This window comes from Clinocottus analis, unplaced genomic scaffold, assembly GCF_023055335.1.
Source record: "Clinocottus analis isolate CAN_PGR_092001 unplaced genomic scaffold, fCliAna1.0.p SCAF_3, whole genome shotgun sequence".
Classification (NCBI taxonomy): domain Eukaryota; kingdom Metazoa; phylum Chordata; class Actinopteri; order Perciformes; family Cottidae; genus Clinocottus; species Clinocottus analis.
The window spans coordinates 18,703,398-18,724,012 of record NW_027176042.1 but is presented as its reverse complement, the minus strand read 5'-3'; the positions used below and the strand labels follow the sequence as shown (position 1 = coordinate 18,724,012).

The 20,615-nt window shown below is 40.8% G+C and overlaps 1 protein-coding gene across 2 annotated transcripts in view; it reads left to right on the top strand.

Annotated features, from left to right (window-relative positions):
- Positions 1-427: 427 nt before the first annotated feature.
- Positions 428-20,615, top strand: part of necab3 (N-terminal EF-hand calcium binding protein 3) — a 33,293-nt gene continuing 13,105 nt past the window's right edge. Inside the window, exons 1-6 of one of the 2 annotated variants that reach the window (XM_068595108.1) lie at positions 428-722; positions 6,017-6,041; positions 13,972-14,080; positions 15,911-15,936; positions 17,680-17,777; positions 19,205-19,341. In XM_068595108.1, the coding sequence (XP_068451209.1) occupies positions 594-722; positions 6,017-6,041; positions 13,972-14,080; positions 15,911-15,936; positions 17,680-17,777; positions 19,205-19,341 (524 nt within the window). In that variant the 5' untranslated portion in view covers positions 428-593. Of the gene's footprint in view, positions 723-6,016; positions 6,042-13,971; positions 14,081-15,910; positions 15,937-17,679; positions 17,778-19,204; positions 19,363-20,615 lie in introns of both variants that reach the window. The other variant, XM_068595107.1, reaches the window with a different exon arrangement.

Here is a 20,615-nt window from a genome sequence, read left to right as displayed (position 1 = left end):
GTAGTTTGTTTTGACGTGAATGTATCAAACACGCACAACGTTGAACGAGCATTGGAAATATACGTTGCATGTACACATGCATTTTTGTGCAGTATTAAGTGCGAGTCATAATAAAATAAATGGCATCTTTATTGGTGTTAATAGCTCTACAATTGCAAAAATGCCATTGCTATTTGCACATTGCTATTTGCATAGTGGGTTATAGTTCTGAATCCGAAGTGTGTGCTGCATTGAAAGATGATGAACTGTGTGCAAAACAAAACATTGTGACGGAGCATTTGGTCCTGATGAAGTTCACGCTTCTGCTCCAGATGCCCGGCGCAGATAAACGAGCCAATCACAGCGGCTCCAGCAGGAGGAGGGCTGCGATTGGCTGGCAGCTCTCCGCTCGGCAGCGCACCACAAAGTTGCAGAGCATCTCCCCGAGTCCCCGCCCGCTCTTTGCCTTCACTTGGTATATCTGTCACACCTGCAGCCTCCCTGCCTCTCCTCCAGACTGCCGCCGTGACTTTACTTTAGCCTCCCCCCCTCCCGTCCCCCTCGTCAGTTTGAGCGATTCGTCCCATCCAGGAGTGTCTCGACGCGTTTCAAAGATGCTGGCTTGTACGGAGATGATCACTATGTGCCTGCAGTCGGCCAAACAGAAGCACCTTCTGGCTCAGCAGCAGCAGCCGCAGCCGCAGCAGCACAACGCCGGACAAGGGCTTACTATCTTTCATGATGTGAGTGAATGACTCTCTCCCTCTCCCTCTCTCTCTCTGTTCCCTGCATCACTGCACAAAGTGGTGTTTGTCCATCAAATTCCATCTGTCAGCTATTTACTGTCATCAATGTTATTCTCAGTGTCGTGTCAAATGGGTGAACTGTGTAGTGTGTAGTGTAGTACATTTTGTAATTCCTTAAAAGTGAAAACAGGCATTTTTATCATTAGTTTTGTGTGTGTGTGTGTGTGTGCGTGCGTGCGTGCGTGTGTGTGTGTGTGCGCCAAAGGAAGAGCTGCAGCTGCTGCCTCTGCATGATAAATTAAGCTCTCACAGTCGGACAGGTTTAGGGACTGCTGGGGGTTCTCCTCTCTTTGTTGCACACACACATGCTGCACAAACACCTCTCAAAAGTGTTACGCAACAACACACACACACACACACGCACTCTCACAGAAAGAGAGAATGTTTTTTGTTTTATCGAATTAATATTTCACACACACACCCAAGGCAGGGCAATATATCATATATTGTGAAAATTATTCCATCTTAAATTTCGGATATTGTAATATCAAAAAGTACATGTTGTATTTTCCTGGTTTTCCAGACTGCAGCATCATTGGTCATTTGAGGAATTGCAGTTTTTGGCACTTAGAGCTTCGTTTTTCAACACCTCCAGGTTGCCGCTTGGCTGCATGCCGGTAAAGTGATGTACAAGACTGCTCTCTGCTGTTCTCTTAGCATTTACTTAGTCAGCATATCCACATTACTAATGCTTTTTCATCAAAACGTAACTGGTCCTATCTGGACCCAAATGCAACACACAAGATTTCAGGGATCTTTGACCTTTTTATTTCAAACTTCCGGAAACAGCAGGCAGAGTTAAACAGAGTCAGGATCAAAAGGCTGGGAGTCAGGATAGCGTGCAGGGTCGGAAACAGGTGATCAGTCCACGAGAGTGTGCAGGAGAGTCTGGCGTGAAAAACCGAAGAACAATGTAGCAAAGGTGCGTCTGGAAGGCAGGAGCCTGGGGGCTTGATTAGTGATCAGGGGCAGGTGGGTGAACAGGTGAAGGGAGTTAGACTAACGAGGAGGGAGTGGCTGACCAGTAGAGTGAGGAGGGTGTGGAGCTGAACTGTGACACAAAAACCTCATTGTGTAATTATTTCTCGCAAGAGCACCAACAGTCAACCCTGTCTTATATCAATATCAAGACGTTTGGTCCGACATATTGTGATATGTATTGTTTCCAATGTCACTCGTATTTCGGAGTACACCTATCCCAATTGGAAGGACAACACTCGCTGCCTGATTTTACCTGCGGCGCTACAGCAGAAACTTTCCACCGCCACAGTAATTATCCGTCCATCACATACTGTCATGTTCTGGGTTAGTAGGCCAAGGATGTGTCCAAATCAGAGCTCTTACGAGCTGACATTTCTCCGTCTACTCTGTCAATAACGCTGCGGTACACAGTCAGGCCTTGTCTAAATGAGGACGGATCACATTTGGCAGGATTGTCCGTGAAAGATGTCCCTGAACACGATGCAGCACCGACGTGCCGCCTCATTTATTCATCAGCAGTATGTGGTTTTGTTGTTGTTGTTTTTGGCTTGAAAATATGGGGCATTGTTATGGGTATGCTCTGTCCACCAGTCCCCACGGTGTGAAGTACGCTCAATGAATCAGGTGGCAGCTGATTAACGCCTAAAAACCAGCATTGAATGTGTTGTGTGTCTGCGGTAAAAGATGTGAAGCAGATCAATGGTCATTGATTTTCAGAGAAAAGGCCAGTGGATGAACTTCTTTATTGCAGTATGCACATTGATTTGTAATAGTCTACTGGAGATTCTTTTTTTTGAAACAACACACAATTACTGAGTAGACGGGGATGGTAATCAGCGTTAAAAAAAAAGTGTAATCGTTTTCAATCAATCGGACCAACTGATTATAAAAACATGCATGCAACATGGAAGAGCGATCAATACATCAACGATGGGTTTAATAAGGAGTCCTTAACACATGATAATGAGCCAGTCAGTAATGTTAGAGATGCAGAGCTGCACAGTATTTGAGTAACATCCCCAAGAGTGGGTGTCAAAGCAATGCCTCAAAAAAAGACCCTGTTCAAAGCACTCGGGGGACAATTAATGATGCTGGTCATTGGAGGTGGTTTTATCATCCGCCCTGTTGCCGCTTCTTTCTCATGCGTTGCTTCTGTGTATCCCGTGGATCTGCATTTCTGAGGCTTTCTCCGACACAAGCACTCACTCAGATTTTCTCTTACTGTTGCAAACACTGTCCTCCCTCTCATCTCACCCCCCTCCTCCCTCCATCCCCCAGCTCTTGCTTTGCTGCTTTTACACTGGAGAAATACAAAAAAAACACACACACACACAAAAAACGTGGCATGTGAGGAAACCGAAGGAAAGACACTCAGTAAATCACTTTGAATCTCCGAGGAAAAAATGGCACATATATAGAACATCCTTAATAAAATATGATCATGTGCTCCTGTTTCCTCTTTTTTTCAAATGCATCTAAAGCCCTGCACATTACAGTGTGCCAGCAGGGCCTGAAGAAGCCGCTGTCTTCACACCTGCAACCACCACATCAGAACAACATTGCTCTGGGGGAACATGGTCTGACCTTTTTTTTTTTTTTAGGGCTCGCTGTAAATGATGCATTATCATCCCCTGAAACAGGAGAGCCTAACCCGAACCCCGAAAACAAGAGGTTTACTGTCTTATTGTTCTTCACTGAATCAAGCAGGAGAGGGGAAATGCGGCTTTCCACGTGTAACCGCGTTACAGGGCCGAGGAGGGGAAATAAAAGAGTGCTGGTAGATTCACGCAGTGAACAAGAAGGGTTGCTGGGTCAGATTATTCTGCCCTTGTGCTATTAAAAGCAGCATTTCACTTTTATTTAAAAACACAGGCAGTAATTTGCAGCTTTGAAGTCACCTTGGCGTCTAGACAGACAAATCTCAAACAGAGCAATGCGCGTGTTGTGAAGTGGTTGGAAATGACCAGGCTCTGGTAATTAGGAAGGGCTGAAGCTGTGGAGATGCATTGACACATATCGACACGTCTTGTTGACCTACGGGAGATGAAGGTGAGGCAGGTTCTGCTGTTATTTATAACCTGTAGGTCAAAGCTGACAAGCGTGACGCCCCTGAGCGCTAACTAACAATGGAAAGAAACCGAGCGCGTGGAGTAGAAGTGATGGGAGAGAGCGGATCACGCTTCTTCACTTCAATGGCAACGCTTCTTTGCAACATCTGTGATGAAGTTAGATTTATTCATGTTGTGTTTTTAGGTCTGTGATTGATGGCAGTGCTGTCTATGTCAATCTTAAGCAAATGAGAGTAGCGACATATGTCGAATTTAAATTGCGGACGGTTGCATTTGTATTGAAATATCCTGTTTGCAGAACTGATGCAAAAGGATAAATGAATGGGTTCAAACTAAATATAGTAGTTTAAAATTCTAGTTTTAGATTCAGTTTTTTTTTTTTAATTTCTGATTCTTTGTTTTTGTCCTCTTATTTTCATAATAACTGTCAACTGTAAACATCTATTTGGTTTTCAAGAGCTCCTCCAACTTTGACCCACCGTACTTTAGTTGTCTGTGTGTGCGCAACTTAACAACCCAGTGGATGATTACAATCGGCCTTTTGGGTGCACTGACCTATTTTTTTCAGTCTAGATAAGTGGTTCAGGGATTATGGTCACACTGGGGACTTATTAAAAACCTGCCTGGTCGTATGTACAGCTGCCCAGAGCAGTTGGTGGTCCTCTGATCCTGCCGTGTTATTAGATCTCAGGAATTCACCTGGTGAGTGAAAATAACAGATTGGAGTGATCAACTCCGTTTGTCTTTCTTTAAACTACATGAAGGTCCTATAAAACACACTGTGCTGGAAAACACAATTGGAAAACTGGAACTTTCTGCAGTAGTCCCGGAGGCACCTCGTTTTAAAGACTAGCTGTCTACCCCCTCACATGATCAGCCAGATATTGTATGGCTTTGTTTCGTTTTCATGTCAGCCGATAAATTGCTTTCCCAGTGTTAGTCACTCGCACATACGGAAGTCATTCTGTTGTTGCCTTCAGCCGATCTGTGTCAACGTTTATTGTCATGTGCCTTGAAGCGAGGCGGTGATGTACATTTGCTGTCATCTGTGGTTAAGTATGATTCAACCTTTTTTGTCAAAAATAGGCTTTTTCATCAGGCACATCGTAAATCTCCATGGAAATTCATATAATACTAATCCCTGACGACTCCAGAGCCGTCACACAATCAGAGGAGCAATGAGCACAACGTCAATTTCTTATCACGACAGATCCCCGAAAGCGTGTTTTGCCTTTTGCTTGAAAGTCAACGGGTCCTTGTCGTATTGCTCATTCTTTAGGGGTCGAGGTCATACACTTTTTACTTTTTGGTTTTCGCTTGTCCCTCCAAATGAGCCATCATCCATGATCGCACCTGAACCTGTAATTCACCCATCGGTAATGCTGTCGCGCTCCTTTCTCCATGTCGTGTTAACATGTCTTCAGTAGAAATGGTCTGTTGAATCCCACATGGGTGAAGCGCTGTCTTTCATCTTGCAGTTGCAGCCACTGGCCGGTGATTACAGTGAGCTGTAACAGGAGCCCAAAGAAGCAGCTGTAGGGACTGATACTTGGAGTCAAGCTTTTAAATAGACTTCTCTGCTCGGAGATTGTTAGTGCTCGGAGAGACCAGCTGGCCTGGTGTTCCCGCCTGCATCGACAGTATATTCTGGGCAATAACGATGACTCAACGTGTGGCCATTGCTCCTCTGTTAATTGTTTATTATGATCCCTATCCCAATGACTAAATGTGTACACTTACAGTAAAGGAAACGGTTCATTTCACTACAATAAAACAATATAACCACTTGGACTGTAATTACAACAAACCTCTTAATTACAAACATCTCAGTTGGTTTTGTTTTTCCTCATGACTGAATGAAGCCTCTCTGCTTCTCGACAGCCTTAAGCCTCTTCTGAAATAGCTGCTCACTCCAGAGGTGATAATTAAACCGGTTTTACAACTGACAAGTACTACAAACTGGCATTCAACCGTACATGACTCACACCCAGAGCATTTGTGTACATTCACATGTTTCTGTTTGATACAGCAGAGCAATTTACTTTCATCAGACATCCATATTGTTGTTTTTTTGTTGACAGAATTGACAGAATTCTTAATAACCCGCTAACATATTGCAAGAACCTCTTTAGTGAGGCTTGGTTCGAGGTAATAACTGTCTCTGCCCTCTTTTCTTTTCAGATTTTCCGCAGAGCAGACAAAAACGGTGAGTAAACACATGTTTGTTGATGAATAATTTGTTGCGATGCATGCTTGTTGTTTCCTCCCATTCTCCTACTAGTTATTATGCCTCAGTTAATCGAGGCGGAGAAATAAAGGATTTGCATGAACAACTCTAGAACTGAAGCTCCTTTCCTCCTCACGCACCAAAGAGTTTCTCTGCCCAATTAAAATTATGATAAGATGCTGAATTGGCCACAACTGGAAGAATGTGTCGCACAAATAAAGCACCTCTCTGTCTGCGTTGATGCAGATGACAAGGTGCTGTTTACAAATGAATATGAGTCATATTAAAGCAAGATGAGCCCAGTTATCATTTTAGCTGTGGATCCCTAATAATATGGCTTTATTAGTGACTGCAAATAAGATATCAGCTCATAGACATTTATACACACATATGCTGGTAATTTTAACACATTTTTCTTCAATTCATGCTTCCCAATGTAGAAATACTCTGGTGCAAAACTCTAAGAATGAACTGGAAAAGTAAAAAGTAGCATACATTGAAAATAAATTGAAAATAATTTCAAGTATCTTAAAATGTATACTTTAGAACAATATTTATGTAAATGTAGTTCTATTCCACCACCTGTGCACTAAAAGTCACATCTAATTTTGTTTTTGTGACCAATGACAGAAATGTATTAATCATGTGATGTGTGTGATGATTTTGTCTACAAACCAATCACTCAGAATATGGCATGAAATGACACAGAAAACATTACAAGCACCAACATACTGTATGTTTTATTGATACAAAACAACGTCCAGGCAATACAGGCAGTCATTGAACAATCCTTCCACAAAATGTACAGCAATCAGGATTGCATTAGTCCTGTCCTGCGATGACCCTCTAAAATGAGTGTCACGGGGCCTTCAGGATACTGCAGGTATGTATGTTAGGGCGATCACGCCACAGAAGCATCACAGGGGATCAAAGGGAGTATGTTGAAGTTACAATTTGCCTCGATACCCTCTGGATCCTCTTACACTGCTATACATCATCAGGCTACCGCGAACAAATCCGTCAGGGAATTGTATTGTGATTGAATTAATTTGTTTTTTTTGTAGCCACCTTTCCTCAAGCTGTCTCATCTTATTTTACTTGACTGACTGTCTTGCCTTCACGGGTTTAGGTCCCAGGAAATGTGACTGGACTTGATAACAGTACGTGCTGTTGGATTCACTGACATCTTTCTGTGTTGAGGCTATCCTGCCCTGATGATGGCGCACAATGACCCCATGTTGAACTCACGCTAGACTGTGTGCTGACCTTTTTGGAGTTAATTGGATTTAGAATGGTGTCACACACACCTGAACCACTCCTTTAGCTGCCGGTAGCGCCTTCCAAGATGCCAATTGTGTCCAGTCCACTGCAGTGCGGACACAATCGATTACTTGAAGCCTGACAAGAGTCGTGAATTTTGCTAGAATCCGCCGTCGTATTTTTATTATATTGAGCTCAGTTCAGACGTCGTCACCGAACCAGTCATGGAGAATTGATGGTGAGGAGGTGAGGAGCAGCATTAATATGAAAAGAAAACACAAGGTAGATATATGCTGCGCTACATGCTCTTCATCTTTTAGCAATAAACACCACTGAGATTATAGACTGAGTAATGTAATATCAACAAAATAAAGATAAGGTCCATAGCACGACCATGTGTCATCAGGATTCTATTGAAAATATGTCTGTTGAAATAAATATAATTGTCAATACACAATGTTAGGAATTTGTATTGACTGACCGGGAGAAACCGAGAGGGCTCGTATGAGTATTATGACAAAACAATCCCAACTCAAGGTCCATGCGCTCTATTTGTCTGGTATCTCAATGAATGCTAATGTTTCTGTGTGCCTGCAAGATATTACACATGTTCTATTGAACTTGAGTGATTTAGAAGATTGTTCCACTGCACTTAGTTGATCAAATCAATTAGTCCCAGCATAAAACGTAATTCTTGAACAACCAATCTAGATTTTTTTTAAATTTTTTATTTACTAATCTGCAATAATCACCTGAACTTGGCCCTGTCCTTGTTTCCTCACATTTACCAACCTTTTGAAAAGTGTGATTAAGGCTCTATAACTCACTGAGCGTCCATGTCGTCTACAAAACCATCTGCAACTGAGCGAACTCCATCCACAAAGACACCGTGGCAAGCTGGATCATTACATTAGCGTTGTTTTCATATATATGAAAGCCGATTTTAAAGAACTGTGAAGAATTAAATTAAACCCAGTTCAAGTTAATTGACGTTTCGTGGTTCAAAGCATACACTTTTAATGGTTTAAGACCAAATATTACCCATGTGCATGACATCTTGAGGATAATGGGCCATCCTCCATAACCCCCAACTGTCCCAACCTCATTGGCAACATGGTCACAGATCAGCAATCCTGTTTAACATTGCTGTTATATATAGTATATTTCCAATACATATAGAACACTCCATTGTGATAGCTGGAGAGATCATGCCCTCTTTTTCTCCTCAGCTTTTAATGAACCTCGCTTCTCGCCTGACGGCTGCTCCAACGTGGGGGAAAAGACCAGCGAGCTGCAGACCATTAGTGAGGTGGAGAATCGAGAAGCAGTGTGATATGCACTCTAAAAGCAGCATCGAGGCTTGAATCAGGATATGGATATGCAAAGGCAGCTTATATCATAGCTCTCCTCACAGATGGCCTGGTGGAACACATCTTAAGTAGAGCGTCAGTGATTAGAATACTACAATCTGCAATGGTTTGGGTGTACAGTACTGCAGAGGAGTTTGCCATAAAGAAACAAGACCCAGCTCGCTGTGCAATACTCGTTGCTTGTGAAGCTGTGATGCATTTATGGGAATTTATAAACCACTTAGGAGAGGCAGCAATGGGACTAACCTTTGGAGTGATAAGAGCGCAGCCTACTTTGTGCCCTACTTTACAGGACTTCCTCCCTCACTCATTTAGTTCTTGTTTACTCATGGTCTTATGAGTTTTTTGTTTTTTTTAAAGACAAAAGTTCACATAAGAGCTGTCTATGTCCTGCAGTGTTGCAGAATCAGCACATTTCAAATGCCTTAATCCGTGAATGGAAACGTTTTTCTCACCTTGAAATGCTTTAGCGATTTGTCTGCCTGAGATTTAAAAAGCAATTTGTGCACATTGCTTTTGGCTCAAGTATGATTTATAGCTACTTTTATTTTTTTGCTGTATTAATAGAATTGCCTGTTCAGCAATGTGCTGTACCAAGGCTTTAACTAAAAGGAGGATATCTCACAGTAAAATGATGCCTTTCTTTCTCACATGTGCTGCGAATATTCTCTTCTGCATCTACCCTCAAATTTGGGGTTTATTGTTTTTTAACAACTGCTCAGACAAACATCCCCAATCATAAGTGGTTGGGTTGGGTGTCATTACGCCTTACCGCTTTTAATTCTGGATTTGGGTGTGGCGTTTACATTTTTTCTTGATCTTAGAAATTGTTAAACATGCAAATTGATTTATTTTTAGCCTTTGAGCTTTTCCTTCTTTTTTTCTATTTTGAAAAAAACAGCGCGAGATAACATGAAAGATGAACCTTCCTCTTGTGTTAGCTTTCTAGTGCCGTCCTCTGTGTTAGCGGGTCGGTGGCGACCCGTGTCTTAAATCAGCTGTAGAATACACTAAAAACAATTTTCTATCATCCAATCTTTTTTCTCTTCTCTTGGTTACCTTGTTAGGCTTCCTTATCCATGAAAATATTGTTTTTTTTTTAAATAATTTTTGGTGGGGGCCTCTGGGCCTTTTCTTTGTCAGTAAACCTTGATTTCAATTTCTAAAAAAATGATGTTGAGGCAGGGCTGGCTGAGGAGGATGCTGGCGAGGATGCTCTTTGTGTTGAGAAAATGAGAATCTCCTAAAGCTCACCTGATTGGGAGAAGAGCTGGCTGTCAGTGTGTTGGCTGACAGAGCACTTGTGATTTCAGTTTGGGATTTCAGTAACTGGGTCAAAACCGACCCTAACAACACAAATGTCACAATTTCATCGAGAGCATTTTATAATTTAGTAAAACTCTTTTTTTGTATTTTGTTGAAATAGAGGTTCCTGATAAAGTCAAAAATCATTGATGCAATAAACAAATTGTTTGTGGTTCTTTTATGCATTATAACCTAAAACGGGTCGGTGCCGATCCTAACACAAGAGGAAGGTTAAGAGTAGATGAAATATAAAGTTTTAAGTCTAATTTACAGTGTAAAAGACATACAAACGGATGTTTGTATAAGTAGCTTCTGTTTCCTTTAAACCAGTTTGCTGATGCAGAGATATGATCCACGTGTGGACTATGATTAAGTTATTTACAAGGAAACTTGTTTTGTTCACTGAAAAAAAGTCCAGAAATAGCTTCATATTAACTGTGAGCACGGCAGGAGCAATACTTCAAAGGTTGTGTTCATAATATACATAATGTGTATATTATGAGTGTTATTGGAAACTGTGATCTACTTAGAGAACCCATGTGTGTGTCTCTTTGTCGGGCCATGCATTAATGATTCATCAATCTTGAGGCATCAGCTGGCGCCTGGATTGGGAATCTGCTTAGTAACTGATGACTGTGGAGGCTCTGACAGGAATGTAGCAGGAATTGCATGTAGTGATGCATTTGAGTCACATACAGTTTCAAATATATTGTGACATAATATTAGCTTAGTGTATGCAAGCTGTAAGGAAAGAGCTTATGAACTGTACATTTTTGGCAGTTGTGGGTCAAGAAATGTTTGAATATATAAATATGTCAAATCTCCCTTCACGCTTTCTGCTTATCAAGTGATCTCAGATGGGGTTGTGACCCCAAACACGAGAAAATCTTCAGTACAAAAAACAACAAATCTGTGCAGAACAGTACACCCAATACAGGCCTTGTGATGAATAATCCAGCTGCGTACGACTTCATAAATGATAAACATCACTTCAGGATCATGCTTGACTGAACAAGAATGTCCCATTTGGCAAATAGGCGTTGCATCAATTCCTTCATCCTCGCATCCGTCAAGTCGTCATAAGAGATGCAGATGGAGTGAGGATGCATACATTGGGATTGAGAGGAGGCTAACGGGTATGAGTCTTGATGGAGCAAACATGTAACCCCATCATTTTAATTGTGGATCTTCTTTTGTCATCTTTTGTTGCCATGGTGGCAATGATGGATCTGCGTGAGAAAGCAGGATGGCTGTTTGACACTTTAAGGACCAGTGTGTACGCGTGAGTGGCGCCTTGGGGGAGGTTGCAGATTGCAACTTTGATGGATGGGACAAACTAACTCAAGGGACCCGTGTTGGTGTCCATTGTGAATCCAAAAGATTTAGTTATTTTAACTAACGTCCTTATGTCATGTGACCCTATTACATTACATTACATTTCTTTGAGCTGACGCTTTCATCCAAAGCGACTTATAATAAGTGCATTCAACTATGAGTACAAACTCAGGACAACAATTAAGAAAATGAAGAAAGTACAACGGGCTGGGGTGTACGGTTATACCATGTTCTGGATGCAGACTGGACCCGATTAGCGTAAGCATAAGCTAATCGGGACAGCAGAGCAGGCGTTATGTCATATAACCTTATGTCATGTGACGCTAGATCACTGAGTCACATGACGTTAAGTCCAAAGTTCAGGTTGCGTTATTTTTGGCTAAACCACGAGGATTTTTTTTTTTTTTAACTCAAATGCTTTCGTTGCCTAAACCCAACCGCCACCACTTCACAACGTTAGCCAACGTGCAAATCTTTAGCGTTAAATACTGTGCGAAAGATCTCCCTTGGTGACAAGACCCCTAAACTGACAAACAGGGATCATAAAACGTTCTAATAATAGAAGAAGTAAGACACACAGGTGCCCAGGGCAGGTGTGTGTATTTGTTGCGGTCGTCCTCCGTCATGAGGAGGACATTTGACCCAGAACTGTCAAAGTGAATAGAAGGGACTGCTGGTCGTCGTCAGTCCATCAAACTGATTATCAACAATGTCCCTTCAGAGCATAGCTGCTGCCTTGGCACCCCAAATATGGGAATCCTTCCAAATACAACACTTTGAGAAAGGACAAATATGTGTGGAGGGATCTTTAGTCACAGATCCACAAACTAACAGCAGATGGGATCAAAATGAAACTGCATTAACTGAATATAAAAGACATCAAAAGTATATTATTGCATGGATATAGCTTGTCTTAAAATATAATTAATTAATGTATAGTTTGCAAAGGATGCTTTAGGTTGAATTAAATGAATATTTATGAATTGTATTCATAAATTAATTGAATTACTATGATTGGGTTTTGCTACAATTTCAGTAAATGATTGAAACAACGGAAATGGACTAAATGGTTTCATTGCAGCATTGTGTCAACCATAAACTCTCTCGGGGGACATTTATAAGAAAAAGATGAAGGTTGGCCTTCACCTTAAGAATATACGTAATGTTCTCCTTGTGCGCCAAAAAATGACCGTGGGTGGCTCTAATACAAATCATTTAGTACTCAAAAAGACGCTGTCATTCAGAAGGGAAGAGAGACAGATGTCTAGGTTGCAGTGTGTATATCGATATATAGTTTTAATTTCATACGGTCATCAAAATCTACCATTTACCCTGTAGTCAGTGAACATGTTTTTATGTATGTTATTTTAAAGAACAGTCATTGCCAATTAACAGTCACTAGTAAATTATAGACTTTATTGGACATGTGTTGTGTAATTACCTGTGTTTATTGCACGTGTCCATTTCAGTTTAAAGAAAAAGAGGGAAAAGTAGCAAAAGTGCCGGCACTTTGCGCGTTCTGGTCCGAGGTGACGATGTCACGGAGGCTCCAGCGGAGCAGATGGTCTTGGCGCTCGCCCTTGAGTTTTCAGCCCTGCCGAGTCAGCCAACTAAAACTCTGTGGCGTGTTAAGCTGCGCTCATTTTACCTCGCCTTTGTGCAGATAGGGTCATTATTTTGGTGGAACGCACCAGACAACAAGCCAACAGTCGTCCTGCACTCGGAGGGCAGAACACCGAGTGGTCATAGTTCCTTCATGGCTGCATGACGTTCAGTGTCTTCGAGACAGCTACTGAGACCCTCTGGGACAAAATCAGTCTGTTTGTCCGACTCAATACAATCTCATTTGTCTTTGTGTCATCTTGACTGTAATTTATCATTCTGACCATTCACACAGTGACTGACTGTGTATCCAACTCCTTATTCTGATTCCTCGAGTGCCTGTCGTGGCTCAGGGAATTTCCACAGACTCCAGTCTATCTGTTGGTGTGGACTCTTTCATGAGCACTTCCTCTCTGCCAGGCTAACTGCTGACTGATCTATAATCTGTGCCAGTCGACAGACTGATGGAGTCGGAGGAGCACTTCTTCACTGATGACAACCGAGCTATTCATCTTCCTCTGCGGATTTCTCTTTGCCTTGTCCGTCACAGCAAGCTGTGCTTACCGCTAACTAGTTAAAGGAGAATCAGAAGAAGAAAAAAAATCCAATCTGCTGACAATATGTGTTCCTTTCCATTTTGAAGTTTGTGGAATGTTTCTGCACAGTTGTAGTAATACAATTTTAGTGATAAGGACTGTCAGCATAACGATGCGAGACCGTTAGACTGCAGTAGAAATGAGTGAATAATCAAGTGGTCAATTTCACAGAAAAATCAATTAATTTTTGTATTTTGTACTTTGAATGTCGGTAAATCATTTAAACCAAGGCATGAATGTCAAACTTGCTCTGATTCCAGCGCCTCAATGTTTTTATATGATTGTACGATCTCCCACGAGAATGTTTTTGTTCACAATAAAAGGCTGATTATTATGACTTTATGATCTAGCCAACACACTTATGTGACACCTGTGAATAATAATTTATAGTTATTTGTGTACTTATGTAAGTCGGTACTTGTGTTGTACTCTATCTTCCAGATGATGGCAAGCTGTCATTTGAGGAGTTCAATACTTACTTTGCGGATGGAATCCTGACCACTGAGGAGCTGCAGGAGCTTTTCTTCTCCATAGATGGCCGACAAAATAAGTGAGTTTTTTTTTTTTTTTTTTAAATAAACTCTGATTGTAATCCCTCATGCTGAAAAATAACAAATGGTTTTTGATTTGTTTTATTTCTACAAACGCTAAATTAAACGTGTGCCTTTCACAGTTAGAAAGACTGCAGAAAAAAAGACAGAACAGCAAGTCTTTGAGGCTTTGAACCACAGTTAATGTGTTCCTTTCAAGTCATCAGTTACAGGCTAAATGTCTCACAGCTGGAGGGAGTATTCAGTAAAAAATGAGCCCTGCCGCCAAACTCAAGCAGGCCGAATTCATGTTTACCCCCTTCCTTTGGACATAACACACTGTGGACTGTAGCAGTCACTTCAAAACCTCGCCCGCAATTGCAATCAGAGAAATCCGCCTGAGGGTTGCTGCTGAAATCACTGGTCTGCAGAGAATGTTTAACTCTCTGCAGCCACAGAGGGGACAAAACCATTCACCGTGGGATATGTAATGCTTTACATCCCTTCTCTAACGCCAGTTCTTCGGTTATCTTTTGGAGATTAAAGATTGGTTTTCATGAAACGTTTTTTTCTCCATCGTACGCTTCTTTACGTCCCGATGCTGAAAGACTACGCCACGCTTTGTGACTCGGCCGTCAAGCCCTTTGTACCAGCTCAGGTGAAATATTGAATTCTCTGCGATTGTCAAGTCTCTGCTTTCGTCTCACAAGATGGAAGCATAAACAAACCCACGGACGAGCAGATGCATCGATGAGTTTACTTTTGAATTTGTTCTTTTGTACACCTAACCAATTAGAGTGAGAATAGTGTCTGGCTACAACAACAACTGTGCTTTTATGTTTTGTTGTGGCGCCAGTTATTCCATCACCGTGTGATAAATTGCTTTTGGACCGGTTTTTACACTGGGACTGATGGGACACACCAGCCCTCGGACCTCCGTGTCCACGCTTTGAGGCGATTGGCACGAACAGAGCTCTGATGTCTAATTAAAGGACACTCTTGTGCTGAATAAAAGTGCTTTTAACCGTATAATTTCTTTTCTGAGACACAAAATAAACAAACATTTAAAGGCTTACGTGTATTTTTCATGTTAAAAGTCACATAGATAGCACAGATAATATACCCTCCATTGAAAACACTGAATAAATAATCTCTTTGCTCATTGTAATGATTGCCTGCAACAGAGATGTGTGGACATCAACAAAAAAAAACAACAACATGCATTGTTGTTTCCACTGAGACAAGACTTTATGCTTATAGTCTGCATTTGACAGGGACAATTACTCGTACAGTGCCAGTAAAACAACAGGGAAACTTTTCCTATCTGCTATGGTGCCCTCTTTTAGCAAACTGGAAATGATTAAGTCTCCAACGTAGACTTTGTAGCCAAAGGAGTATTTATCTCTGTTTTCAGTGGAGTGAGTTCAAAATGAAATGCAATTTGTTGAAACGTGGCCTGAACTGTGTGCAAAGTTCCATTTAATTGTTTGTATATAATGCAGAAAACACTGTTTAACAAAACCTTTTTTTTTTCTAGGACTGTCTATATAAATATTACAATACTTTCATCAGTGGCAACAGATAACTGAAATAACATACATAGTTATTTCAATGAAAACATTCAAGATAGCTTTAAAGTGTAGTCTTTCAATCAAGAAAAAATAGATTTGAAGCTGTGGATGTTACGGTGCACACTTAAATTGTACTGATTTGCATGGTTTTAGTGCTGGAGTTTTTTCTTGGGATAATATTGCAATAGTCACACAGTTTGTAGCAGAAATAAAGAGCAGCATGATTTTGTATTCTGAATTCATTTCATCACCATGTTTATCTCTTGTTCTGCACTGCAGCAATCTGGATACTGACAAGCTATCAGGTTGGTTGGAAAGTGCTTTGTCTAATTTAATGTGGTGTCATAATTTATGTAAAGCTGCAGATCTCTTTAAAATGTGCCAACATCAGAGATTGTTGTCTCACTGTGGGTCCGTATTTTTAAAATGAGCAAAATCGATCTGATCTGTCTGGTAAATATGAAGCTACAGCCTGCAGACGGTTAGCTTAGCTTAGCATGACTACCGGAAGCTGATGGAGACGGCTCAACAGTGCAACATTTTTTTACACTTGACTTTCAATCCATTATCCGTAACGTTCTTCTTTTCAGGGTCGCGGGGGGGCTGAAGCCGATCTCAGCTGAGATCGGGCTTGGTTTTAGTTTTCGAGTCGGGTTACACAACAAGCTGTCAAAATAATGTATAGCTGATCAGAATGGCCACACGAGAAGGCAAGATGAAAGCTATCTTTAGGTATATATAGGATATAGGAGATGTCGGAAAGGTGTCAGGAGGAGAGGTGTCTGAAGCTAACAACTATCACACAAACAGCACTTTATTCCAGTGAACCGCTGTTTGAGTCCCACGCGAAAAACTAAATGTAAATGTTACCTTTTGATCACGCGAGTGCTTAGTCACGTCACTCAAAGTAAATGGTTAGTCAAGTTAACCTCAATCACACTCTTTCTAAACCAAACTAAGTGAATTGTTGCCGAACCTCTATGTGAAATCACAAGTTCATTTTGGAAAGACAGTACCCGTGTCACGAGCATACGTTGACGGTGGAGGGGTACACAGAGCATAATAGTTTGACACTTTAGGCCACGGACCAAGCTGCGGTATTTCATGCATTAGGGGGAGCATGTGTTGCACAGACACAAGTGTTATCACTTGTCTCATTTTACGCCACAATATCTCTTCTTCTCTGTTCTTTGGATATTTTTGGAGTTCAAAAAGTACTAATACTGCAACCAATACCACATCCACAAATCTGAGGGGAAAAAAAACAAATTTGAGGGGAAAAAAAGGCACAAGTCTATTGACCTATTTCTTTGTAACTTAGAAATGCATGTGAGTGTCAGTCAGATGGCCTGAATATAACGAAGAAATGGGGCAGAGACCCGTAAATACCAATAAAACCCAGAATAAAACTTCTGCATAATTTATTGAATGAAAATGGCATCTTTTCCATGTGACGTCAATAGAAGTTGACTGTTTTCCATCACAGAATGTTCCGCTTGTCTCAGATTCAGTTCACTTGTCGGCACTGGTCTTCTTTTTTCACAGAGTGTTTGAGAGGTGTAAAATTGAGGTGGATAGTTTAATTAATCTGAGGAAGAGCAGTGTAAAAGCTGCTGTTGATCTATTAACCTTGGATATGAGTGTTATATCGAGGGCACTCTTTGGTTGTAACTATTTAAGATAAAATTGGTTATTTGCTCTGCTGGTTTACCTTGACTCATTTGAGTAAATATTAATGTGTGTAGGAATTTCTTCATCAGTTGGTTGTTTTTAACACAATATCCACTCCGTAGGGAACATTAATTGTTGTTAATACGTAGGCATGTGAACATCAAACGCTTCCAACTCGACTTGTTAGTGAAACTAAAGGTGGCTATTTTTACCCATGTCTAAGACAACCTCACTGCCTTTGTCAGGGTCTTCTTTTAATTGGAAAATGTCATGCCAGCAGATAAGAATGTGTCTCCAAACTGCCATGAGTCAAAAGAAACGTTTGACTGTTCTGACATTACAATAACACTGACAGCTTGTTTTCTACTTCCAATTAGATTATTTCTCTGAGCACCTGGGGGAGTATCTCAATGTACTGTCATCTCTGGAGAGCCTGAATGTTGCCATTTTAAAGGCAATGGATAAAACTAAAGAGGTAAGTTTCATGTGTTGTGGGAATTTGCTTTAAATCAAGCTTCTATAGTACAAAAGCACACATGGAAGTTGAGCGTATGTGTTACAGATATGCATAGTTAAATACAAATGGAGACAATGTCGCGGCAAGTTTCCAAAAAGTGATGAATTAACTAAAGCGGGATAAAAAACATTTCAGCCACACGCACTTCCAATGTATTATGCTTGTTTTTACAGGAATAGTTCATAATGGTGGGAAATATGTTAATTACATTTCTTGCTAAGAGTTACAGGAGATTATACTCAGGTCTGTACGGAGATTGTTAGCTTATTTTAGCGCTCAGGGTGGAAACAGTGGGAAACCGCTGGCCTCGCTCTGTCCAAGGCTAAAGAAATCTGCCAAACTATCTAGTTTGTTTATATACAAAATATAACACGTTAATAAGTAGCTAAATTGGACAGAGCCGGGCTAGCCGTCTCCCATTGTCTTTGTGCTAAACTAAGCTAGCAGGCTATTGGTGGTAACCTCATGTTTGGTGTACAGTTATTAAGCTTCTCATAAGGCTCGCGGCAGGAAGGCATTTCCCAAAATGTAGGACTATGTCTAGAAAAGTTAGCGGATAAGTCTTCACTTAGAACATGTCACAGTTGACGGATTTAGCTTAGTGTTGGAGAGACTGGCCAGTTTTAATCATGTTGTTTCTGCAGAAAACTATTGACTAAATATGCATGTGTGATTAAGACTCCAGAGAAGCCTAACATTTTGCTTCGCAGTAAATATATCGTTTAGTTTCAAATTACCGCATGACTCTTTTCGGGTAACAGCCCTGAATCAGGTATTTGAATTGTAATACCATAGGAAAAAAAAACAATGCTTGTTAAATGAGGAGAGGAGATGTGTGCTGAATAATTATGCATCCCGTCATAATTAGATCACCTTGTTCCTCTCTGGCTCCTCTTTCAAGCTGTCGGATTGTAGAACTCCATAGAGCATTGTGCAATTGCTAGTTAGCAGCTGTGGTCTGTCACAGGGTGCTCTGGATCCTAATCACATGGCGCGTTTTCAGGCAACTTGTCATTATAAGTTTGAACAAAGAGCTCCTGCACTGTTTTTCATTAGCACTTTGCAGGAGTAAGACTCCTTTCAGACTGCATAATCACGTTTGTGTTTAGGGAATCAAGCAGCAATTATGTTGAAGTTCCTACACCATGCAATTTGGATGTGTGGTGCTGAATAATGCATGTGCTCCGATAATTAATTAGCCTATTTATTTGCCTTTGTCACACATTTCACAAGTGGGTCTGTCTATATGTTGTTGTTTTGGAAAAGCTATCAAGCTGATCTCGCCCACCCCATCTATGTGGCTTTTCTCTTAGATGCTTTTTCTTTCTTATTCCTTCTGTTTTGAGCATCATGTGCTTTAACCGCTCCTTCTGTGTGTCTCTCAGGAGTATCAGGGTTCCAGTGTGTTGGGCCAGTTTGTCACCAGGTTCATGCTCAGAGAGACGTCCAGTCAGCTACAGTCTCTTCAGAGGTCTCTGCAGTGTGCAATGGAGGCTGTGGAAGAGCAGAGCAGCCCAGCACCGTCAGTACTGCACTATGACACGTCTGTACTCTGTGTTACTTCTACAGATACCAAAACATTATCTACACTGCACTATCGTCTTGAACAATGTTCTGATTGGCTTGTCAGGTCTTATTTTTTGTCATGGTTCATTATTGTAACCTACAGAGGTTACAATGATGAACCAGGAAGAAAATAAGACGTTTGTACATTCAATGCCAAAGCAGGAAGTAATGTGATGTTGTTATGCAGGATAAAGAAAATATACTATGGGTATCTCCAAAAAACAGTAAATGGTGTTTGCCTGTAATCATCCTTCAACAAAAGACCACGACTGTTCTCATGAACCCAAAATTATACTTGTATTATCCTTTACTTAAAAAGAAAAGTCCCATTGATAGTCAAGATCGGCAAAACATTTGTATGTACGGCAACAAACAGGGGACAAAAACATACCAAAACCAAACAAGAAAAACTACTTACAGGAACCACAGGCTAAAAAAAGTAACCACATTGTTTGCTAAAAACTGATTTAAACATATTTTAAAACATGAAAAGAGAGTAAAGATGCTCTGTTTATGGAAGTCTATTTCCGCCACAAAAAAAAGTTAGAATTATGACAACAACAAAAAAGGCTGTGGTACCGGTAGCCCCCCTTTAAGAAACACAGCATCAGCTACATTAAAACATAGCTATTATTTGTTGAGCAAAACGTCAACAGTTACGCTTGCATAGTTTGCATGGTTAGACCGGCGAGGGGATGAAGAGACATGTGAAGTTAATGCAAGCAGCGCATGCGCACTTACTATTTCATAATTTCGACTTTGAATTTTTGTTGTCATAATTCTGATTTTTATGTTTTGAATACTGGAGCTCAAAAGCTTTGCCACACAACAATCAGCAAAGAAAAACACTTTGACTAAATATACCGTTTTGTTTCTTTGCTACACCATATTATCAAAAGCATAGCAGCTCAACAACTATGCTGTTATAAAATGAAAATGTTGTTGGGGAAGTCCGCCTTGGTCTAAGCAGAAAAGAAATCCAAGAAATCCAACTAATCAGCGCTGCAGAGGGCTTTTTTTTTTCTTTTTTACATTCTCACAGTAATTCAAACAGTCGCCTCACTAATAGGCAGACTGCTTGAATTTCAATATTTCTATCAAAGAGCCTCACTTTCATTGACTGTAAACGGAGCTCATAGAATAAAAACATATCTAAATTGCTGTCACTAATCTGGGATTTGGTGGACTGTCGCATGAAGGAACACAGTCACTGTTGGAAATGAAAAAACC